This window comes from Semicossyphus pulcher, unplaced genomic scaffold (genome assembly GCF_022749685.1).
Source record: "Semicossyphus pulcher isolate SPU_LCO1_2020_fin unplaced genomic scaffold, fSemPul1.0.p SCAF_10, whole genome shotgun sequence".
Taxonomy (NCBI): domain Eukaryota; kingdom Metazoa; phylum Chordata; class Actinopteri; order Labriformes; family Labridae; genus Semicossyphus; species Semicossyphus pulcher.
The window spans coordinates 8,726,890-8,752,734 of record NW_027211604.1 but is presented as its reverse complement, the minus strand read 5'-3'; the positions used below and the strand labels follow the sequence as shown (position 1 = coordinate 8,752,734).

General features: G+C 39.8%; 1 protein-coding gene across 1 annotated transcript; it reads right to left on the bottom strand.

Moving 5' to 3' along the window:
- Window positions 1–1,105: 1,105 nt before the first annotated feature.
- msna (moesin a) lies at window positions 1,106–20,009 on the bottom strand. The gene is made up of 13 exons (XM_069667007.1): window positions 19,680–20,009; window positions 10,693–10,776; window positions 10,048–10,143; window positions 9,649–9,923; window positions 9,466–9,549; window positions 7,439–7,585; window positions 7,204–7,300; window positions 6,953–7,116; window positions 6,639–6,769; window positions 6,394–6,554; window positions 6,189–6,281; window positions 3,839–4,069; window positions 1,106–3,468 (listed from the first exon to the last, which is right to left on the bottom strand). Exons 1-13 carry the CDS (start codon window positions 19,689–19,691, stop codon window positions 3,304–3,306), a joined length of 1,740 nt encoding a protein of 579 aa, XP_069523108.1. The 5' UTR covers window positions 19,692–20,009; the 3' UTR covers window positions 1,106–3,303.
- Between the last annotated feature and the right edge of the window lie 5,836 nt (window positions 20,010–25,845).

Genomic DNA, 25,845 nt, shown 5'->3' with positions numbered 1-25,845 from the left:
AGTGTGTGAGTTGTTAACTACAGGGCTGAAATGGATCTAATGCGAAGGCATGCGTCTATGCAGAGAATTAACAAATTGCATGTAAATAAAGATACATTTAAAACAATATCGGGTATTGTGATCCCTGCAGGGCTGCCAAGGGGGCAGTGGTTAGCACTGTCGCCTCACAGCTAGAAGGTTCCTAGTTTAAACATTGTTTCGGAGGTAGGGGTCATGCATGTGTGGGCTGCCTCCAGGTTCTCCAGCTTCCTCCCACAGTTCAAAGACATACTCGTTAGGTTCATTGGTGACTCTAAATTGCCTGTAGGTGTGAGCGTGAGCATGAAAAGTTGTCTGTCTCTGTGTGTCAGCCCTGTGATTGACTGGTGATCAGTCCAGGGTGTACCCCGCCTCTCGCCCAATGACACATGGGATAGGCTCCAGCCCCCCCGCGACCCTGAACAGCATAAGAGGAAGATAATGTATGGATAGATGATCACTACACAACCTGCTGGTTTTATACTTGATGCTAGCAAGTATGGTTGATCAATTTCATTCTTATTTCAACAGTTGTTAAAGGTATAATAAGTAGGACTTTCCTAGAAAAATAAAATCTAGACTTTTACAAATATAATATAAATCATCACTTATGGGCCTCTATACATGTGTGTTGGTGAGTGTGTGTGCAGACCCTTGTGAGACCCTTCCCTCTGCATCTATTCTGTTGTTTTGCTTTGTTTTAAGGAGGGGCGCTGTTGTGGTTCCCTGAGCCCATCACAGCGTACAGGTGAGTGTGGGAGTGGTTCAAATTAGCAACTGGGCCCCATTCAGACCGGTGAACATGGCGAAAGAGCGATACAGAGTTGGCCCTCTTCTTTCTGTTGGACAGGTGCCTCAAACCGGGTAGGACAAGCTAACCAGCGGATAGCATGCTAGCGCAAAGGTAACCGTGATGCTGTCGGTGTTAGCTCGGCGGGGATGGGCGTGTTCTCGCATGAGAGCGTGAGAGTGAGCTTCTGGTGACGAAGAGCCCAGGAGGAGGGGCCCAGTTTGAATGTGTTGTTGACAAAATGCAAGGAAAAATCCTGCTTATTATACCTTTAAATGAAGGAAAAGACGGGAAAAATACAGGTTTAAAATGGACTTTAATTCATTGGTAAAAGGAAGACTTGAAGCAGCGAGATCTGATGAAAACAAGGCCAAGGCACCGTGTTGATTTACAGTATCAATTATGTTTCAGTCCTTTTTGATTCAAGACAAAATGTTGAGTAGCATCTTTTAATACATTTCTTTTTCACACATGAAGACTTGAGTTCAAATGACACTTGATTCTTAAAAGCAGGCTGTCAATACATGGCACTTCAGGTAGAACAAACAGTGCAGCATTATAAGTCACTGTCAAAGGCGTGGAAAGGTATCCACTATAGCAACCACTGCATTTTTCATCTTTCGTGGCAGATACAGAACTATGTGCAGCAACAGGCAACAATACTGTGTCTTGGTTCAAATGATAAAAGATCGTTTGTACGAGAAATCAAAGTCTAATTAAAAGAAATGTTTGTCACTAAAATACATTTAATTTGAACTTAAAAAAATGATCAAACTAATTTCTAAATATCCAAGAACAAGAGAAAAACCCTTCACATGTCTGACTGGAGAATGTAATCTGGAGAGTATGTCACGTTCAGTTGTTTTCAGATTGTTTTGTCGTGGTTTGAATGTGTTGTTATCTCAGGCTTTGGGTGGTCGCTTGTTCCACGAGCTCCAAATCACAGCAGTGAGCTGTTTCATTAGTTATATCAAAATGTTGTTCTTTCTGAACAAAAAATACTTTATAGTACAAAAATATCCTCGGTGGTGTCTGTCTTTCACCTGAACATAATTTCATCACACCTGAAAAATCCAGATTACAAAATACACAAATGTTATTAAATACATACAGTATATGAAAAATGCATGCGTTGGAAATGGTGCACATTTTGGACAGCAACTTTCCTTTGACTCATTTAGCTATTGTCAGCTATGGTTATTCCAGTGCATCTTTAATGAAATGATCTTACCTAAGGCAACAAATTGTATGAAGATTATGTGGATAAAAATGTTCGTCTATGAGGAAAAGCCTCAGAGAATAAACACATTCATTGGTTGCATGTGTTCACCCAGGACAGCCAACTTGACCCATGACGATTGCAGTGTAATTCATGATGCTGAACTGATTACATCAATGCAGTAAAGTGTAAAGACTAATCATGTTTGAATGTAGGATCACGTTTTTTAAATTGCATGTTAAATCGAATTGATTAACACAAACGGTATAAAGAGTTAAATCTGGGAGTTTCAACAGATGATGGCTGTTTTTAAAATACAGACAAACAGCCAGTGAATCTTTTTTAATTTGGTTTTGTGGATGTAGCTCTGAGCATTACAGGGAGCCTATTTGTAGCTACAAATTTCATACTCAAAGATGTCAATTATTGTACAGGGCAAACACATAGCTTTCTGGTATTTACTTTTATCCCGTATCAAGTTTTTTTTGTCCACAATTCAGCTTTTTTTGTGCAATTCATTTGTTTTTAGCAAATACGCAAATTGTACACTAAAGTCTTGAAGGTGTTCAGAAGTGTAGAATAAAACACGACAGAGCGATGTATTTGATTTGTAGTTTGTGTGTGTATTTTGTTGTAAATACTGTATGATCTGTAACAGTTGGCTGATTGTGAAAACACTCAATGCAAAGTAAAAAAAAAATTGAAAATTTACATAAAATAATACTGCTCTATTAATGCTCCACACAGGCACTTCAGAATCATTCGATATGCATTTTCTTATGTAGACTACAGTGCAATGGATCATGGGAGAAATATTAGTCTTAACAGCTTCCTGTGAAGAACCGTCGAATGTTTACAGCAGAAATGTTTCTACAGGCGAGCTGGAATTTAGATCGGTCTCTGAGCCTTTTATTTTGAAATCATGAAACACATGTAACAAACACGTATAAAGAAATTAAAAATGCTTACTCAATGTGTCATGAAGTGAGGCAGGAGCCCACTGCTAATATGCTACATAATCCCCTTGTGAGGAATGTTCTAATAAAATACAGTATGTCCCTTTTCAACCAGTGACTTGTCTAAATTCGAAGCTAGGAATGATAACAAATGGAGTTTTCCAGATCCATATTTGTACATTGTGCTGTGCTTGTGCAACCACGTCATGTTTTCGGATCTGATTTATTTGGGTAGAAAGGAAACAGCTTGAGTGAGGCAGGACTGCAGTCCAGGCAGACTGGCCCAGCCGCGTGGGCTCTTGCATTAGAGACCGCAGACATCACATGCACTCAAACTCATCAATGCGCTGTTTGGTGTTTCCTGACCGGATCTGTCTGAGGGTCTTGTACTTGTCTCGTCCTGCTTTCATGTTCTCTGCGTGGATCATGTCATTCGCTGTCTTCTTGGTCTCGTCCCGAGCGTTGGCCAACTCTGAGCTCAGAGCCTGGGAATAAAGACATTACAGTTACATGCATTAATGTCACATCTCCAATTTGTTTTGAACATGTAAGACTCGTTCTTATTCATGAATGTGCAAATTATTATGGACTACTTTTCAGCGATTCGCAGCTATTTTTGAACTTATCACACCAGCTTCAAAGATGAAAAAAAACTCCTAAAAGATGAGGGTTTAACTTGATCAACTAGTTCATGAATACACTCATGTTAACCTACTTACACTGAACCTGTATACTAACAGAAGTATTAGATTAAAAGCAAGAAGATAACGCTAAGATTAACTTTGAATATTTGAATCCAGTGATTATCTGGCAGATGACAGAAATCTTACAGAAGATTTATGGACAAAGACTTACGAGTAGATGTTTCTGCAGACGCTCGTTCTTCTCAGCCTCGGTCATACGCTCCTCCTCACTGCGGTCCTTGTACGTGGCCGCATCCGTGAACTCGGCGCTGGCCTCTGCGCTGCTCTCGTCGTTCTCGTCGTGCTCGTTCTCCGCATTGATGGGCTCCTGAACGTGGGCCGAACTCACTTTGTTTTTGAGCTCTTCTTTGGTCTTCTCCAGGTCCTCCTGCACCATGGTCGCCTGAGAGAAGAAAGAAGACCCGGTGAGGGGATTGTGTATTTAACATCAAGTCTATAGCATTGCTAGCAGCTGTGCTAGCATAGCATGTGAGGTGATACTTTGGCACAGGGAGTGCTTAGAGCTAAATTCTAACATCAGCACGACAGCATGCTCACAATTTTAATGATAACATGCTTGTGATATGTGACATTTTTACAATGCTCACCACCTAAATTTAGCAGGTTAGCATGCTAACACTTGCTGTTAACCCCTAAAAACTAATTTAGTTTACAGGGTTTTGGTAGAAAACTACGACAGAGTATTAGGGCCACATTGAGGGGGAAAAAATTCTCTAAGATTTCGAGAATAAAGTCATAATATTATGAGAATAAAGACATAATTTTACAAGAAAAAAAGTCTGAATATTATGAGAATTAAGTTGTAATTTTAGGGCTAGGTTAACCTGTATCTTATTTTGAAAGGTAATATGAGAAGAGCAGCCAGCTGCCTGCTCTAAAATGACTAAAATCCCAAGTTATTTTGAGAATAAAATCACTTTTCAGAGTCGTGAGAGTTATGACAAAGTGGTTGAAGTTGAAAATGTTCCGAAAAGATATTTCGTATTTGTGAAACTTATACTAATGTATTGATATGTAGCTGTTTAGTGTGCTTGCGCATTACTGGGCAGGAGATCTCACATGTTCTTGCGAGGTACATGTATGCTATGCTTCCATGCTACCAGGTGTGTTCAGTAAATAAAGCTCCAGCTCAAGTTGTGTGAAGCCTCCGGTGCAATCATTTACAAGCAGAACTTCACGAGATGTTCACTGGGAAGTTATACTTCACACGTTCCCCATTTTAGTGCAGGCAGCTGGCTGCTCTTCTGATATTTATAATATTTAGGCTAACAAAAGTAAAATGACGACTTTATTCTAATAAAATGACGACTTTATTCTCGTATTTTTCTGACTTTATTCTTATGATTTTACAATTTTATTCTCGTAATCTTACGATTTTCTTATTTTGACTTTATTCTTGTAAAATTCTGACTTTATTCTCTTATTTGTACGACTGTATTCTCGTAATATTACATCTTTTTTCTCGTAATCTCTATTTTTTTTTTCTTCAATGATGCCTTAATACTAGAAAACAAATGAACTGCACCAATTGAAATATGTCCTGATTTTGACACCCGATAAAAAAAAGGGACAATTAAAGTTCTGAACATCTGCAACAAATTATAATCCATCACAAGTTGTCAATACATTTCCCTAAAAGCCAAAAAAGCCCACCTCATGGTGGCACTAGAGGTGACTAATCAGTCAAAAGATGAACTGACTCATTATTTCAGCTCTACTCTGCTGGCTGATTTTCAACAGCATACAGTGTTAGGGAACAGAGAAATAAATACATGGACATTTACTGTATATATCAAAGCTTATACAATATGAAAAAGAGTGCTTGTGGAATGAGGGTCAAGGGATAAGAGCCGATTATGACTTCGACTGGAATTCCATCTGAATGCTTGCCAACAATGTTCAACATGGAAACCATTACTTAGCGCAATAATTAAACAGGATTTCCTTCCCACAAAGAAAGCCGTCCCCACCACAGACAGCATGAGTCACGCTCCCCCCCAAAAAGTGAAGGGGCCGGGCTGGCACACATTGTTTTAACCATAAAAGACGTGAGGCGAGCTCTGAACGTCCGCCCCTCCCCCGAAACAACACACAACAACAGGACCTCAGGAATGTCTGTCCTCACTGTGTCACAAGGGGAGGGGGGCTGTGTGTGACCAGCACCAGAAATTATGTTTGATGACAAAGTCCTTTCTAGGTCCAAATTAGGCTCATTTTAAATGACGGGATAGACGTCACATGATACAGGGGCCAAATTAGTTAGTGTAGAAATTACTGTTACATTCATGAGCCTCAATGAAATCACTACTTTATACTCTCTGAGAAAAAGTGCTGCCAAAAACGTAAACTAAGTCATTATGGAACTCGTGTAACGCAGATTTAACTTTCTCTTTCATGAGATCTTAAGTTGAGCTTGATGCAGTTTTCTCCTTTGTAATTTTACATTCCAACATCTAAAACTGTCACTACAATCAAAGAGCTTAAATGAGCTCAGATGATACCTTCTGTTGCCACTGCACCGCCTCATCTTCCTTCTTCTTCTTGGCATCCTCCAGGAGGGAGATCTTGGAAGTCAGGTCAGCCAGCTCTGTGGCCTGAAAGGAAAAAAAAAATCTTTTAGACTGTCTTCATATTTAAAGCATCAGAACAAAGAATTTCAAACCCTTAAATAGTCTCTTTTTAATGCCTATGCCCTGTTTGACTGACCAGGTGTTCTTGGTTCTTCATCTGGTTCTCGGACTGTTGCAGCAGCGCCAGCTTGGCGTCCTCAGCACCCTTCAGGTCAGTCTCCAGACGCTCAGCCTCCTCCTGAGCACGCTTCCTCTCCAGCTCCAACTCCAGAGCCCGGTGTGTTTGCTCCTCCAGCTCTGCGCACACATACAGAGAAACACTTAAAGTGAGCAAAACATTCATTGCAGGGAAAGAACAATAAACACCGACATGTCACCCACCTTGCTGGGCTTTTTTCGTCTGCTCTTCGATCTGCTTTAATCTCTCCATTAACTCCTCTTTTTCCCTTTCGATCTTTTCCTTTTCCTTTTCTGCAACTTCTCGTTTCCTCTTTTCATTCTCCAGCAGAGCTCTGATGGAAAAAGAAGTGCACAAGATACGAGATGTATTGGATTAAAGAGTATTCAGAATGATCTTCCATGAACTAACCCGACCCTCTTGTTCCTTAATATGCCTTCAAAGAAGCAAATATACAATAAAAAGCTGTGTGTGTATTAGTGTTTAGGGCATTTACAAATCTATGTGTGACTCTTACCTCTCCATCTTCTTGTGATTCTTCTCCTCCCGAGCCTGAGCCTTCATCTGCTGCACTTCAATGGTGTCAGGTTTGCGGCGGCGCATGTACAGCTCGTGGTTGCCCATGCAAAGAGCCAGAATGCGCTTGTTGATACGCAGTCTTGGAGCATAGAAAACAAAGTCCTATAGAGGCAACATTAGAGATTTTCATTAGCAGATATACGGATAATTTGTCACTTAACAGGTTGTCTGTTTTAAGTGTAAACTTACAGGTGCTTTCTTGTCGATGGGTTTAATGACAAACTTCTTGTCGTTGAAGGAAATGTTCCTGATTTCACTCCAAGGAAATCCAATTTTGGGTGTCATTCTGTTGGAGACACAAACTGAGTCAGCTGCTTCATATTGATCCGGTAATATTATTTATTATAATATTATGATATAATCATTTTGAGCTTGTGCATTGCAGTGGCATTTTCCATTATTACAGTGTTGTGGAATTACTTACTTGTCGTTCTGCTCATAAATGTTAAGGCCAAGAGCGTCCACTCCCAAAAACAGCTCTGTTCCTTTCTTATTCTTGATGTTGAAGTAGTTGACACCGTACATCTCCAGATCCTGAGCGATCTTAAGGTACTCCATCATCGACTCCTCTCTGTGGGAAAATAAGAGGGACTGATTAAGGCACAGAAGCCTAAAATGTTTGACTCTGAAGCACAGCGTGGTATACACTCTTGATAAGGAAATAAGTTACAGCTTCACATTTCAAAGTAGTGAGAAAGATTGTGACCTAGTGTTAACCAATGACTGTATATTTAGATGGATGACTCATATTCATCTACCCTCATTGTACGGAATTAATGCCAAAGCGACGTCATTTGGAGCCAGAGCTGTGAGTAGAGGTCGAGCCGCCGTAGCCACTTCCACTAACCAAACACACACTTAACTTTCCAAAAAAAACAGCAAAGATCCTGCACATCGGCGTGTTTAACAGCAGAACAGCTTCTTTGTGTTGGTCTGAGGTTAACGGTCACAGGTATGGAAACTTCAATGACCATAGTGATTGTTTTAGTTACGTCTCCTCTCGCCGTTCCTCCTCTACTCTGATAATCAGGAACAGATCAGCTGCAGGAGCCGGATTTGTCAACAAGCTGTTAGTTATTTGATGCTGTCAATCATAATTTTGACAGCATCAAATAACTAATTAAAAATAAACTTGTCAGAAAAATGAACACTTGGATGTAAATCAGCACGATAAGAACTAACTATAATGACAGACGCCATTTATTTAACGTGTATTTTGATTTTATAGTTTGACGCATGTCCCATCTGTTAACATGGAGGAGGCGGGCTTTATGACCTATACTGCAGCCAGTCAGCAGGGGGCGATAGAGAGGGTTTGGCTTCAGTTTCAGGGAGCTGTCATGTCCTCCATCTTTTTATACAGTCTATGGTGTTAACTGACACCATCAAAGACCACTAGTTCAGCAAACACACTAATCAGTTAGAACCAGGTGCAATAATTAGACAGTACTGACCATTTCTCAAATACTACCTACAATGTAGTATCAGCGAGTACGCCAATCAATGCACTGATCCCATACCATAATTTTAGTCCCCCAAAATATCGACTTGGTTTTTCCTCTCCAAGATCCACATTATAGCTGCCACTAGCAACTTTCGTTTGAGAGCAGCAAAGAAGAACAGAGCGTTGCTTGCAGAGAGCTCAGCGTTAGTCAATCTAGCAAAAAGGCAGCAATCAGTGTTTTTTTCTACTCCCGCATTTTAGGGTTTCTTAAATCCACTTTACACTGCCAGTTTAAGGTGGGATTATTATACCTGTTACACCTCGTCTTTAATGTACAACGCACAGAGCAGAATGGTGGGGCGAAGTTGTTACGACTCTGAGCTGGTATCGGTGGTAGTAACAGAGGAGAAACGACTGAGCGGGCGGGACGGAACAGCACCATGTGTGCTTATTGTGAAGCTTGCATTTTTTTTTTCTCACACGTTGCCTGCTTTTTCCATAATGCTGGAACATTGTATAAAAACACACACTGGGGCGGCTTTATGCCAGCGCTGCTTGGTCCAATGTAAAATGTCAAAGGCGGCGTAATGGCTGAGCTTCGTTACGACGCTGTTTTGGAATCGTAATGTAGAAAAGGGCTTTAGTTTCTATTTCAGCAGACATGGACATCAGAGATGCTGCAAGCCACTGCTAACATTAGCTCAGCTTGTTTTAAGGTTAGGATTCCCTCTGTATACTTAACCAGGTCATAGAGTTATGATAGAAATCACATCACGCCCTCGGCTGTTAAAAATTATTATATTTATACATTTTTATCGCGCTAGTTTTGGAGGGGTGCTCGGTGTAATCAAGTCTGGGTAACTGAGTCGTAGCAGAAAGGAGATCACATATACACATTTCAGTGTTTTGTTATAGCCAGAGTGTGAAAGATCCTTTTAAAATAGAAAATGTAAAAAGAGCAAGTTTTGAAAAAGGTACACAGGTACAGTATGTGTGCCTGTGGTTACCTAATCATGCCCTTGTGTTCTTCGTGCCACACTTGAATCCTCTCCTCCCACTGGTCCTTGTTGAGTTTGTGCTGGTCCAGCACTCTGAGAACAGGAGACATCAGAATGTAAGAAGTCATGCAGAGAAACAGGTCTCACACCAACACACCGACTGAGAGGTGACATCTCTGCAACCTGCGTTACCTCTGAGGCAGCAGCTGCTCACTGGACAGATAGCCTGGCGTGTGGACTTCCTTGTTGTAGTCGGCATACTTGGCCTGCACTGCGTAGGAGGCCAGCAGGACGGCGGTCTCTGGAGGGCAGTAGATGTCGTCATTTAAGATTCCCTCCTTCACCTGCAGGAAGAACAGGCGCTGTGTGGCGTCCTGGATTAACTCCTCTGACACATCCTCGGGGAAGAACTTGGCACGAAACTTAAACAGCAGCGGGCTTTCCTTCCTCACATCCTGGGCTGTCACCTAAAATAAAGCGTGACACGGGTGAGGGGTGAAGGTTGAACTATGAATAGAATTCTACAGAATAACTCAGTCGTGACAAAGAGGGAAAACAGTGGGTTGGAAAGGTCTCTGTGTTAATGCTCACCTTCTTATTGAGCTTGAGCCATGTAGAGAAACCCTTTGTATCCTGGTACTGGAGCCCAAAGTACCAAACCTCCCGCAGCCCAATGGTCTTAACAACCTTTGAATAGAAAAAGCAGAAGTATTATTATTGTGTCTCCTCGTCAGAAAGTTTGTACACTCTGTTCTATAACAGTGAACCACAGGTGCCATTTTGTTTCACACAATCTTACAAGCATCAAACAACACAACTCTGCGATGACGTTGTTCAATACTGTGATAACGATATGACGTGCGATAAATACACATATTAAAGAGTGGGCTTCATCTCATCACATCAAAAATGGTGTGAAAGCTTGGCCATTAAACCCAGGTCTCCATCCAATAAGTACGTTTACATTAAAAAAAATGTCTTAATCATTGTGATAATTTCAGACTTTTGAGTTGTTATTTATTGCGAATGCTCATGTAGCGATGATAAAATAGCGATTTATTGCGCAGCCCTAATTTGCATTTCCATAAAATAATTTTTTTTGGTAACTTTGGGGTTAAAATACATTTCAGCAACATCACAGGTAGTCCTAAATAAAAATAAAACTCATGTTTCCACATTAAGTTTGATTCTAAATTGCCATTGAAAAGCACATATGACAAGTTACGTGTCTCTTACCTGGTCAAAGAGCTGCTTCCCTGTTGTGTTGGGCTGAATGGCGAACTCCAGTTCAGCATCCATCGTGGTGACTCTCACGCTTATCTGAGGAGAAGAGCAAAGTGGAAGAATGAGCTAAAAATAAACTTTCTTAGCTCAACTTTCTTAGCTTAAGTAGAGATTAATTATTTTTGCTGGCATGATCAGGAGAGAGAGCTCGTGTTTTTCTTAAAGAATTCTTAAATTTCCTAAATGAAACATTTACGGATCAATCTATGAATTTTTTGGGGAGGTGGTTGTCTTTATAAGCATTAAGCTAATTTTCAAGAGTCTCCTAAACACATTAAAAACTCAAATTAATTTACACTTTATGTAGAATTAGAACATTTCTGACTGGTGCCCTTCCCAGACTTCCCAACACTTATGTCACAGGGGAAAAGATGATGTAATGACACATAAAGTGATTAATCTGCTGATTTTAAATCATACTCTGGGGAAGGTTTTTAATAATCTGTGCACAAGTAGAAAAGCGGCACCCATAACCCTCAGTGTGTGCACACTCAACCGGCAACATCTCCTGAAGTAACTCCACAGTGCGAACAGGCCTGCTGTGAACAAACAGCCACCCACACGTCATTATATCGTGAAAATGTATGTTCTTTTTATATGCAGCTAAAAAGTCTTTCACATGGCTCTACACTGTGAAAAAAAACGTGCCAATCTGGCTCCTTCTCAGTGAAGAACTTATCTACAGGAAGTAACCACATCCTCTGGTGGCTGAGCCCTGTGAGGCACTGCTGCTTAACACTGAGCTCTCATGAGAGTCGCCTACTTCCTGTCATGCATCAAGCACCCCGTCAGCTGTCTGCTAAAGAACAGACTCTGAGATGTGGGTTTGTCCTCTTCAGGTAACACACTTTGTCACAGCTGGTTGTGTAGGCAGTGAGGCACTTTGTGTACTGTTAAATTATAGGTCAAAAGTTGAATACATTTATTTAACCTTCCCACAAAGTCTCCCAGAGAATAAATTCATTCTGTGCTTTGTAAACTGACCATGTTGGCGTCTCTCGTTTTCTCTGTTCTCTGAGAGATGACGAAAACAGCAGCATGCATGTCTGTTGGGGAATAACTGTGCAGGCGGAGGCCCACGCCTGCCCTGAACAACAATGGTGTGCATTATTTCCCAGTTGCGGGGCTGATTAGAGTTGCGTTCTTTCCCATTCATGTCAGCAGGACCCCATTTACTGCTCAGGACACTTGCCCCTCTTGTCATTTCCTGTCATCACCAGCAGTTAAAGTTGCAGTGAAACCTGCAATCTGGGCCTTCACTGAACTCCGACGCAGATGCCAACATTCAGTTTCTCTTTAAAAAGAACACTATGAACTATCATGGACCTTTTTTCTAACAGTGCAGATATGAGTTCAGTTCACGACGGCACTGCCTCGGCTTGAGCGGTTTCATTTCCTGAGTCAGAATAACTAATGCTCTATGAAAAAGGAACTACACTCATACATTTTCAGCCTGGTTAGGGTGTGTCTCTCCTGGCCAGAGCTCAAAAACACTTAACACACTATTATTAGCACATGCTCAAAAACACCCTCTCAGGCACACGTGTCATTTTTCCATGACCTATTCTAAACCGCTTTTACACCAAAACCTTAAAAGCTGTACCTTTAGAAACATATCTAAAGACCAATACTGTGACAGTGTTGTGTTTGATCATTTGTTTTAGAAAGAGCTTGTAATGTGACGCTTTCTTCACGAATCCTCTGCTTCACTGACTGAGTGAAACTTGCCATATTTCAATCTCTCCATTTTCTTTATCCTCTCTAGTACAGCTGTGTCCTACGACTGCTGGCCATGCAGATATCATAGAGAGGTTTCATATCCTGTTATGTTAGTATAACCTGCCCTGGATTTATAAAACGGACTGACCTTTACCACAAAAACTAGTATCGTTTTATCATTACTGATATTAAATCATATGAAATATAATAAAGTATATTGACTTATAGTTAAAATATTCTATATATAATTAAATCAGATCGCACTGGACTTAGGTTGTTGCTTAAAATACTTTCATTAGTCCTACAATAAACTCCTTCACCTTTTAGCTCACCGCACCTCTTTTTGTTAGGATGATTTTTTCAGGCCATTTCTGCCTTTGTTTATCGGACAGCTAAAGAGAGACAGGAAATATTGTGAGACGAGAGTGGGGGATGACATGCAGAGAGCCAAGGGCGGGAGCTGAACGTGCGACCGCTGCATCAAAGACTGTAGCATCGGAACATGCCGCTAGATAGGCGCCTGCTCTAGCCACTGGGCTGAACCAGCACCCCTCACCACAACACCTCTTTAACTCACACTGTAAAGTAACAACAATACGAGTACCGGTGCGTTGGCGACTGTGAGTCTGTATTTAGTAAAAAGGGAGCGTTAAGTCAAATGCTAACCGCAGCATGCTAACATGCTGATGTTTAAGAGGTGTTAACATTTAGGCTACAATTTAGTAAGCTAATGTTAGCATGCTAAACATAAAGTGTGGAATGTCAATGTGGCACTACAATTAAATTTAAGGGGCCATCAATGTTATTATAATTCATCCTGAGGGGAACATGAACCAATTTCATAATGATCCATCCCATAGTTAGTGTTTCAGAGTGGACCCACACTGCAGTCTGCATCCATTAATAATAATTTCAATATATTGACATTACATAAACGTTTAGAATCAGTATCAGCTACGTAAAGCTCAAGTACGTTCTTATATGTTTGAATTTGAACTGAACTGATCAATTTAATTGGCCCGTGGAGGAAGATTAAAACAGAAAACATCAGACAAATTATAAAAATCTGAAAGATAAAAAAGCAACATTATTTGTAGAAAGTGGAAAAGTTTGTTTTATATGTCAAATAAAAATGCAGCCACAGGGAGGTTAAACCAAAAGTGAACCCTGAGAAACGGGTGACCCTGTTAGGGAGAGGAAGTAAAACCACTGAAACTCAGAGAACGCATGATTGACAGAAATGGTTAAGCCCTGAGCACAAACGGTGATCTACAGTCTAGAGTAGTTTCTCTTCATTGAGATGCACTCTGATCAAACAATATTTACTGTGGAAACATCCCCTCTATATATAAAAATCTCCATATCCATTAGCTAAACATCGCAAGGAGATTAATAGTTAAAATATTCACTGGGAACCCTTTGACGTCCCAGCATTTAGTCACCACCCTGACATTCCCAGACCAGCGTTATCTCAGTCTGCTTCCAACCAGAGCCGAGACAGCAGAGGAGATACCGCTAAGTGTAAGTGAGTAAGAGGGGAACACAATCTGCGAGCAGCATGGTTCCCATCACTGTAATATTACCATGGTAGTTTTACACATTACATTACCACACCCTGTTTCCAAAATGTCAAGTGTGACTATACAAAGCTAAGCTGCTTTTCTGTGTTAGTCTGAGCAGAGCAGCACATTTAAAGACCATTTTAAGTGTTTTGCAGAGTCGAATACGACGTGTGAAAATGTGACAGTGATGGTCTTTCCCGTGTGAGGCACAGCACAGTGTTCTTGTTATGTTGTAGCTTGAAGCCAATAATACTGGGCCAATCATGTGAAAAGACGTGTGAGCAAGTCAACATGATTACATCACCTAAAGCCAATATACAAATATCACCGGAAAGGAACCATGCTGCAAAAAATGATTTGCGTCCTACAAAGTATAAAACACGAGATCTCTTTTTTCTGTCGTCTGGGTTTGATGTCAAATTCCACCAGCTGTCTGCAAGAATCTCATCTCCAAATTCTCTTCGTGTCTGCTATCTGTATTAGCCTGTGCGTCTGTGTTTAACGCCTCTCACCATTGCAAACAAGAATCCCTGTGGATGGACAGAACAAACCGGCTGACAGGAAGAGGGAGGATGAAGAGGAGGATGAGGTCCTACTCTACGCAGGGGACTGTTCACACAAGGGCGAAGGGTCTTTTCCAACTGTTTCCCACCACCGCTTTGTTAAAGTAATCTTGTTTAAATGAAAAACATTTCGCTAAAGGCTGGTGCTTCGTCCTCTTTAACCATCTGTGTCCTCTTTTTTTAATCTCCAGTTTACTATGTATGTTCACCTGACTGCTGTCCAAAAAATAGACGGTATTAAGGAACTAACTTCAGCTCTGAAAAAGGAAGCTAACGCAGAAAGGGCTATAAAATCTGCAAGCCTTGTAGGTTATCACATTCTCATGGCGGCCATTTTTATCTGACATGACAATCAGGGTTGGGAGCTCAAACGCTGTTCTGTCTCTCTGCTGTGTTTAAGGTTTTAAGTCGTATAAACATAGAAATGTGTTTTACACTTGTTTTTAGGTAAACTAACAGAGTTGCTAACCCATTAGCTACCATCAGGCAAATGCTAACATCAGCATTCAACCAATTCCAAGCTAACATTACCGTAAGCAAGAAATTTGCATCATGTAGCTAATATTATCAAACTATAATACAAGCTAAGAAGTGGCTGGATGCTAACATTAGCTGTTTTCTTAATGTAGCTAACTGGATATCAATTATGTTGTTTTACCTGCTTTACTTTAAAATGTGGCCCAATGTCACTTAGGGTTTTTGCTACCTCTTGTATTTTATGCAAGTTATGGTCCCAATTACAGTCGAATAGACAATAATGCAGAGTATTCTTTAGGGCACGACTACCTTGTGATTGACAAGTCGCTAGCAATATGTACCCACCCTTTCATCCTAATATGGTCACTTTTGGCTCCACAAAAACCCCAATATGGTGACTGCCAAAAGGCCAAACTCAACACTTGACGTCACAGTGGCTATTTAGCAGTTATCCTGTTCTGGCCTTTATTCTGCTGACATATTACCTTCCTTTTGACCCCTGCATGTTGGCTATCTGACTCTGCCATCATGATTCAAACTGTGAGCCTCCAACTGACCAAGTAAGGGCTGTTTGATCCCTGCTGATAACGTGTGCCAAATCGGCTTTTTTATTATTGAAAGCCTGTTTTTATATTGTTACAGACCAAACAAAAACAGGAGGTATTAACGCATGTGTAGCTGTTCTCGTTGTCTAAAACACATTCTTATATACTTTAAATATATATTTCATGTTTCCAGCATACTTCAGTCCATCTGACAATGCTAACACATGTACAGAAGCCTCCTGCTCTGATTGTTCGGTATGAAGTTATGATATAAACTTATTTTAGTTGATTCAAAACAGCCTGTATTTTAGTAGGTCATTACAGTATTTACACAGGAAACCCAACATTAGCTACATATACACAATATCATGTTGACTAATGCTCACTTTGATGCTTTGCTTAAGCTTTTCTTTTACTATGTACACAGTTTGAGCTTCGGTGGCTTAAAGGTTGTACTAAACACTCATTATTACAAGAGCAATAAGGTTGTGCTAATAATTGTAATCACATCTTACTGTCTGTAATTGAAGGTTATATACGGTAGCCTATATAAAGCATCTGATGATTAAAACAGAAAGCAGCCACCATAGAGGCTAAGAAGTACACAGGAAGGCTAAATGAATGAATAAATAAAGAACTTACGTTCAGAAGTTTGATTCTCTCAGAACAGAAAACATTGAACTTGCCTTCAGTGTAAAAGCCCCAGAAGTTTTGATTGTAGTTTGTGCACCACCTCTGCCTCTACACACTGTTAATCTGCTCTGCTATGTGCACTACAGAGTCATTAATCCCCTGTTTGCATACCTCTGAGTCCATTTCTCCATGGACACACTTGTTAAAGAGTTTGGTCCTCCTAACAAGAAAACTGCACCTGTCATGATTTCTGAATGATGGCCTCAGAGGGTAAGTTTCCCCATGTTTTGTGTGATAATTATGGCTTGTTTCTGTATTTGGGGATAAAAAGGTTTTAAGCGTTAATATGATTATGATTATTTACCAGCTGTGAACAATGACCTGGTTCAAAAACAGGCTGCTTTACTAACACTAAAGTGGCAAACAGAAAATAAGACAGCAAACACAGACTGTTGCTAAGGCCAGCAGAGTCACACAGACAAGTTAACTGCTATTTTTGGGACAACATGGCGTCAGATTTTAGCAATAAACCCAAACAGAACATTATTTTATTAAGTTTCTTCATTGCTTAAGAAAAGATGGCTTAAGATGGTGCTTAAATAAAACAAGACACTACACATTACAGCAACATCTGAATAACCTAAATGCCAAACTAAATCAACTAAGATGTAGAATAAAAGACAGAGCCAGAGAGTTGTTGCACTGCTAAAATGCAATCTAAAGTGGAGCATGGCATTGAGGACCACGCGAGGGGAAAGCAGGGAGGAGAGCAGTGAGTCGGTAATATGAAAGTCCATATAAGGCTGCAAGCAAGGAAATAAGCAGAGAGGAACTGATGTAAGCGCAGAAACCTTGAGTCACAACATGACTTCCTTGGGAAACTGAAGCACTGCCAGCCAAGAGATGTGCAGCAAAAGATGGAGTTTCTCAATAATTACTGCTTTTGTAAAACACCAAGCTTGTAACAGTTAACTAAAACACTAAATAAATACCGGGTCAATGGAAAAACTATCTTTGGAGGCTTGAATCTTTTCTAAAGCTTGTTGTGGATGTGAAAACAAACCAGGGACAAACTTTCCCTGGGTACAGAGTGAGCTCAAGAGCATTTGCTGAATCAGTGTGTGGCTTCCTTCTTTCATACTCCATGTCTACTGCATCCTTACATTGTCGTTACTAAAAGCAAAAGACCAGAGTGTTGCAATAACACATGTTGGTTTTAACCATTTCATCAGTCTTGGGTAGGGATAACTGTACAATGAAACAGCAGATAACCTGATTGGTTTATGGTTCCTGCATTAGCTCAAAGGGGACAATATAGCATCTCTGCTCTGTATTTAGTTGTTGGAAACACATCACAGGATGCTAATATAAGCCATATTGTTTGACATATTACACAATACTTTTTGGTCATCATACATAGTCTCTGTTTATTTTAAATAAATCTTGCCGCTTCCTCTTGATGGTCTATCATTTCACTACTGGTTTCCTCTTTTCTATCTCTTTATTGTGTACAGGCTAACGTCTCTACGACGCAGCTGCACTTTTCCTACAGTGTCCCTGTGCTGGTGAAATGAATGTGCGTGCCAAACTGCTTGTTTTCAAGTCTTTAAGGTCCCCAGCTGTTACTTCAGTAGCTGCTATGGACACAAGGGGCTGCTAATCTGGTGTTGTTGAGGCTAACGGTGTCCCAGCTGCAGTCTGCAGAGACTTGGCACAAAGACTGAAGTTAAGAGAAGGAATAAAACTACATATTAAGAGTGAAGTATATATTTGCAGTAAAAGAATATAAATGACCAATAAGAATAAGTATTATAATTAGCTTTGGTGCTGTAAAGAACAGTCCTTATATGCAGATATTGTACTTATTTTGCTGAAAATGTAGTTAATATTCAAGCTAACATTGTATGAATAAATGGACCACTTTAACAAGTAACAAATTATTAATCTATAGTTTGTATTGGCCCCAATCACAAAATGTTTATTACTTAACATTTGACTTTCATTTAACAAGTGACTACCGCAAAATGGCCTTGCAAATCTTATTTTGAAAAGCTGATATGATAGGAGAAATTCCTTTTTTTTTCAGAAGAGGAGGGTAGTGACGGCTTTTAAAGTACACCCATTAAATGCCAGGATGCCGTGACATTTTTTCTGGCTGCCAGCTGGAAAAAATATCGAGGAAGTATACTAGCAGGAACAATACTACAGGAAGAAAGCAGCCATAACCTTTGCTACCATTTGTATTTCTGTTAGTTAATGGGAAGTGCAGGAGTTCACAAGTCAGTTTTCATTTCAAATGTTAGCATTGATACATACACAGCTATTTAAAGTATTTCCATATACTCGCATGAACCCAGGGTATATGAAGTTTCTCCATTGAAACAATAATTTTGTGAATTTAATGAATTACTGTCCATACTGTGACAAAATATTGCCTTTTTTTCATGGGTCATGTGTGACTCTTTTTGTAGCATGTTTCTTTAATTATCAGAGTGTACGTGTGGGTATCACAGCTCTGAATACATCTAGATGTAAAGGACTGCACATATATTTCACAGCTTTTATACTATATGTTAATTCAAAAAGCATTGTGCTGAGTCAAAGCCCTGCTCGCTTAAAACAGTGGGGAAACAGATGGGTTCGAAAGTAGTTTCACTTCTGCTTGCCATTAAGACATGGGCCTAAGACTGGGCTCTGCCCATTTCTAAAGCTGCTTGAATAAAAGGGAGTCCAGTCTGTGAGCAGCCCTCCCTCTCTTTGTTCAGAGCCACACCAGCACCAGCACATTTATATTAAGCTTTGGTTGTCTCTACTTATAATTTTAAAGCTCAGAGCAACATTTTGGCCTATGTTGCAATATAGTCAAAATAGTTTATAGTGTCTCCCCTTATGCCACCTCCATTTACTCCACATTAGAGCAACACAGCTGGCCTGAATGACAGTTCAAATCCCTCCTTGTTAGACCTCACTGAAGAGGAGGCCTTGGGAGGACTAGCTTACTGGCTACTGCAGGCCACACAGCCGCTTCCGCTTGTAGCCGATTTCATAAATGTGATTTCAAAATCCTCAGCTGTGGAGAGAAGTCTACAGTAACCTACATGTAACAAAATAACACGCAGAACCAAGCCGGTGCGCCTGAATGAATTATTTGATTAAAGGCGCTAATTTTAATGAACAAACAGGCGGGAGCGCGCACGCGCACACATCTAACGGAAAGTACCCCAGTAATCTCTAATCCTCGGATGAGATTTAAGGGATGTAAAAGATATTAAAACACCATGATATGTACTAAAGATGCGATTAAGGTCGCTTTAAGGTTACGTTTAATTACCAAAGCCAAACAGTAAACCCCAGTAGAAGATTTATAGGGATAATAGAGAGAAGAATTGAAAAAAGGCAGCAGTTTTGCGTCATAAAGGTAAAACAGTTCCCATTCTTACCGTTTTCGGCATCTTTTCTTTCTTTTACGTCCGCTTCAGGTTTAATAGTAAAATATGATCTTAAATCACTCGATCAGTTAGCGAGAGCAGAAGAAAACTTTTTCCCATCAGAACAACGGCGCCAATCAAACGCGTCACCGTCTCGAGGAAACAAACGTTACCGTTAGCTTCAATACGAACAACTATTTTCAACCTCACGCTCGTGGGAGTGTTTTTTCTTTGTTTCGATGTTCAGTGAAATGGACTGGAGCTTGATTTCCTGCTAACGGTACCCCTGACTGCAAAAAAACCACACCCAGGCCGATGACAGGACAGCAGCCAGCCAGACTGAAAGAGAGGGTTCAGGCCAGCAGACTCCGCCTGCAGCAGCCGCATCATCATGGCTGCAGTGAGCTGCCTCCCTACTGTCTGCCAAAAAGTTAAGCAGCACTCTCACTCTCTGCAGATGATAAGTTTATCAAAGGTACCAGTCTGACTTAAATAATGACTCCAGTTCCAGGATATTTTGAACGTTTCAGAAGGATGCAGAATTGTATAATAGCCTCCAAGAGCATCACTTCAATTCTAACAAAGCAGGCCTTTCAAAAGGGGCATTAACTTTTATAGCCTACATTTTAAAGAGTAAAACACTGGCGGGCCAGACTGCAGTCTGCCAGCAACCAACACAAAGTACATGATGTATAATAATAATAAAATCCTCTTAAATGGATTACAAGAAGGGTCTTTTGGGATAAAAAACCTAATAGCTACTAAGTACTCAATCTCTTGGCACTAACTTAGCTTAAATACACATAACCAATGTATTACTTTTTATAATCCATTTCAGAGCGTCTGACTTGAATCTGTATACTATTAAAGTTTTGGACACAAAGTAGCTTAAGTGAATACAATTAGCTTTGCAGTCCTGGTGGCCCCAACAAGCATCCTGTAGAGAGATGTGCAGAGATGCAGCACTGTGTGTCCAGATTAAGAGGGTTAGTATGAATAGTGCGTCAAATGTCTTTCCTGTAACTTTACAATTTCACTTCTGTAAAGCTGGGTTATATAAGGTTGAAGGAAAGTTGTTAATTAAGTCCTGGCAATCAGTAGTTTTGAGTTTTATATAGAGAAAGAGGCAACTAACATAGCTCCAGAGATCAAATCATGTGTTGAAGAAAAGGGAAATGTTAAAAGGTAACGCCTAAAAAAGGATGTGAATGTAAGCAGGGACAAAATGCTACAGCAATAGCTTAACTTATACTATCACACATTCACATAGCAGTCAGCTAAATGGCCAAATTCAAAGCAGAAATAATAATTTAGCTACACTACAGTAAGCGCCTTTTACAGGAAACGTTGTTGAACTACTGTATATCACATACAGGCTCTCAATAGTTACAAGACAATATAAAGACATTTATTGTTGCCACACACATTGCTAATGACGTTGTGGGGTCAGAATGGTTGCACTGCTCCAGAAATTTCCAGAAGACATAGGTGGCCCTGGGTGGCAGTGGATTGTAGTGAGTTGTTAAACTTGTTTTTGTGGTTACAAAGCGCTGCTCCATGAACACATAGGTCCTGTAGAGTGATAAACATCCTAGGAAGAACTAGCTCTATCTTAAATGAAATGTAACTTTCTCTGTCAGATTCAGCTGGCCGAAACTTCACCACATAAAAGTTCTCAAATTCCCATACCTTAGACCTCTTGACTGCTTTTGGTGTTCACCAGATAGAGCATGATAACACTTCTATAAGTCAGTCAAAGCATCTCTCTCTGGCTGCTCTGGATGAAACTTACTTTCTGCCCACACTTGACCTGAGTTTATGTGTTGAACACTGTCACAGTCTTCAAATCATTGCACTGTCACACATTTTCCTCCACAGCGGCCTCTAGCGGGTCATGTCCCACCCTAATTACCCCTTCTCTACCAGATGTGTCTGAGTCACCCAGTTTATCATGTTGATGCCTCTTCAGGTAAGGTGACTGGATCCAGCTAGCATTATCATACAGTCTGTGGACTTGGTTTAGTTCTCAACCTAAACTCTTGACAGCCTCTTGACAGTGTTGCTTGTATTTACATATTCAAATGACATTTAAAAACAAAATGTTTGCAAAAAAACAGAGCATAATGCTAATGTACAGTCAATGTGAATGACTACATGAAGAAATCCCTTGAGACCAGCTGGCGCATTAATATTCCCAGAGCGAGCACAGCACAGAGACGTCACAACATTTCTGTGTTGACTCATCCCTACACTCCCGGGGCAGGATGACCTCCCACAGTCTACACTCACTCCTTACTCAATGAGCTGCTCAGTGCAGACGAATGAGGCATGAGGGTGTGTGATTCCCTGAAGACGCGGTCGATTCTCACCACACCGGTGAAATTGTGTCGAAACTAAGCACCTAGGCCAAAAGGAACAGACATTTTGTTCAAGGACATGTCTAATCCTGTTTTAGCATGATTAAAATTTGAGCTGCACCCGAGATACAATCCACTTATGTTCACAGCAAACAACACTGTAAGTGGTGTAAAAAGAGATGTTGAACTCTGCGATTTATCCTAAGGACAGTATTGATGAATTTGGAACTGTATGGTTCTAGTTATTTCAAATCAAAATATCTTTAACAACATTTTAACTTTTTGTCTTTTGCAGAGGGTAAATCATTGTCTTTTTGGTGTTTTAAAGAACATTATAGGGTTAAGTAGTAAAGAGAATGTAAGATGTCAGATTGAACCTTATTATTTAAACCAACAGCCCTGTATTTAAAAAAAAGTCATCTGAAATTCAGTGTGATCTTGAATCACCTGATGATCAATATCAATGCTGAATAAGGTATTTTAAGGCCATTAAAGACTTTAACCTGTTAAATGTAAAAGGAATTCACGTAAGAATCAGGAAATTCTGTTTTTATGCCCGAGTGTGTGTTGATGACACTTGGCCTGAGCAGTTACACCTTTTAACCAGCAGATAGTGTGCATGCGCTGTGTAACCTGTTGAACAGCTACAGCTGCTGTACATACACAGATGGGTTTAATGCATAAGACGTGGGAGGAATAAAGTTACAACATGGCCTTGCTGGTGTCTAATATGCGTAGAAATATATGGGTTTCAAATCAGTTAAGAGTAATGAATATGTCTTGTGTTATTTCTACAGTATTTTTAATCATTTTGGCCTTTAATTTCACTTAAATGACACACTGCCAAAGGGCAGAAATAAGTCATGGCTGTACATTGAAGCAAACAGTTGCATGTTTTAGTGACGTTTGACTGACTGTAATGAGTTGTGTGTGTATGTGCTTTGTTGACTGTTTTGCAATAGTTCCAAGAACCTTAGCGCCTAAGATACAATGAGTCTATGGCAGCATTGTTCCTCATATGTGGCACTTCCTCAAACAAACAGTGGAGACCGTTATAAATAAACATGTGTTTCAATTCAACACGTGTTATAGTTACTTAGAACAGAAAATATTCCATTGTTTACACTGCTTACACTGCCAGAGATGACACCAATACATATTAATCATTAGGTATATGGAGATATTTGACAAAGGCAAATATTTTCTTATCTTTCTTTCACTTTGGACATGATCAAAGTTTAGGTTATATTTCAGGACAACATACAGAGTTTACTACTGTACCCAGTAAGAATTAGTTCATACCAATGGGCTACTCCCAGTGACACACAGTGTCACAAACATTATGGCATTGATTTCCCCCCTTTATTTAAAGAAAACTATTTTCATATTATACATTTCATATTTTGTTACATTCAAGGTATAGATACAATTTGTATCAACAAGCAAAAGTCAATTCTAGACATTTGTGGCTTAGTTGTTTGCGGCACTTTCAAAGGGAGGGTGAGGACCAGGAACCAACATACTGGCCTTTAGTGTAACCTTTCATCAAGGCAGTAAAACACTGGATTGGTACATTGAAAGTCTTTTGTAGTGATAGTGAGGGGTTTATTTTTGGCCTGGAAGTAGTCCATTACCCAGTGAACACAGATCTTTCGGAAAGTAGCCGTAGGAACAGCGAACACATTTGGGATAACTCTCTGAAATAGAATTTAAAAAATAAAGAAAAAAACTATAAAGACAGTGAAAAAATGAATGTCCATACATTTTGGAAACATCCATATAGAACTTGTGAAAACAAGCCCATCAATAATATTTCAGCATTAAGGCAAATATTTTCTTATCTTTCTTTCACTTTGGACATGATCAAAGTTTAGGTTATATTTCAAGACACCATACAAAACGTTTGTAAATATTCCAGTCAAGAAGATAAAACACAGTTTGAACAGAGTTTTGCTTTATTTACGGAGAGAAACACATTTTGTCATTAAGACTTACATTTTGTTTGAGCCCACAGACCCAAATAGTCTATTTTTGTATATTTTGGTCTATAAAAGCAATGCTTTCCATTCAGCGTGGATTACAATACCGCAGATCATCACAGCACAAAAAACTTGCTTAAAACTTCCCTTTGTACATTTTAGACACATTGGTCTGCTCAAACAGGAGACCTTCACCACCTCAGAAATGTGACCACGGCATTTTTCAGTAATAGAAAACGACCAAGTGTGTGATTTAAAACGTTTGTGTGATTTAACCTGAGTATTACACTGTATTTTCTGTGTGCACAGTCATGTTCAAATGTGTGTACCTCTTGTCGTGGCATTTTTTACACCAACAATTCAACTTTTAAATAAATTATATGCTAGTAGAAACAGCAAGACGTCAAGGGGTTCACGATTGTTTGACCACAACGGTTCGTGTGTGTGTGCGTTTGAACCAATTATCATAACAGGTACGTAATGTGTGCACATCAAAAATCACTTTGGTGTTGCTCTTAGCCATTTACAACTCTGAACTGAAGTTTACACTAATTGACAACATCAGCGTTTACGTCTTGAAACTAAAAGCACTAGTCTAATTCCCACAGGGCCAGCTACAGCCTACAGACTGTTCATTTCAAACAGTAAGCAAACTGGCCTCATATAGCAAAATTATGACAATACAACTGGTGGTTAATAGTAGATCACAATTCATCACATTTCTGCTTGTTAAATACAGGGTTAGTCCATGAAGCACCTGCCAAACACTCCAATAAATTCAGGGTTTTTAAATTATCTGTACATCAAACACAAATCTGAGTTAAAACTGGAGCTAAAGTATCATTCAGTGTTACCTACTGATGATGTTTGCATCTTGCAGATTGTAATTAGGGTGACCAGAGATCAGCCACTGACAGATTTGTGTCTGGTGCTTTTAACCGTTTTAGCCGTCAGGCTGGACACAGAGTTGTGTTTGGTGTAAAGTGACTCTAAGTTTACATTGTGTGGGAAACATCCTTACTTCATTGCTCAACAACCCGTGTGTTGAATCACAAGAAATTATGTCTGACAAAGCCACCCAAGAATAACTTTGGCATGTTTTATTAGGCAAAATATATTCAAAAATATTTAAATTCCCATTAAAATAGCATAAAGCAGACATGTCAAATTCAGAGGAAATAGATGCACTTAACCAAGGTGCACAGGTTACAACACAGAAATAATCTAAGTATTTGAACAACTGAAGTAACTGTTACTGTTACATTTACAGATCTCTTTCTTTATATACACACACAGGTGTGACTATTTACAGAGAGGACATGATGCTTACTGCTGTACACAGGGTATCTGTGCACTTGTGTGTAGCACGTAAATGTCCCTGTAAGTTTACTACTGTACCCAGTAAGAATTAGTTCATACCAATGGGCTACTCCCAGTGACACACAGTGTCACAAACATTATGGCATTGATTTCCCCCCTTTATTTAAATAAAACTATTTTCATATTATACATTTCATATTTTGTTACATTCAAGGTATAGATACAATTTGTATCAACAAGCAAAAGTCAATTCTAGACATTTGTGGCTTAGTTGTTTGCGGCACTTTCAAAGGGAGGGTGAGGACCAGGAACCAACATACTGGCCTTTAGTGGAACCTTTCAGCAAGGCAGTAAAACACTGGATTGGTACATTTAAACTCTTTTGTATTGATAGTGAGGGGTTTATTTTTGGCCTGGAAGTAGTCCATTACCCAGTGAACACAGATCTTTCGGAACGTAGCCGTAGGAACAGCGACCAAATTTGGGATAACTCTCTGAAATCGAATTTAAAGAATAATGAAA

Bases quoted from the DNA above. Each gene is read 5' to 3' on its own strand.
- msna (XM_069667007.1), bottom strand. The intron at 7,301-7,438 runs GTAAGTAATTCC...TGTCTCCAACAG, and splicing joins ATTTATGAGCAGAACGACAA to AATGACACCCAAAATTGGAT. The intron at 6,770-6,952 runs GTAAGAGTCACA...TTTTTCCATCAG, and splicing joins AATCACAAGAAGATGGAGAG to AGCTCTGCTGGAGAATGAAA.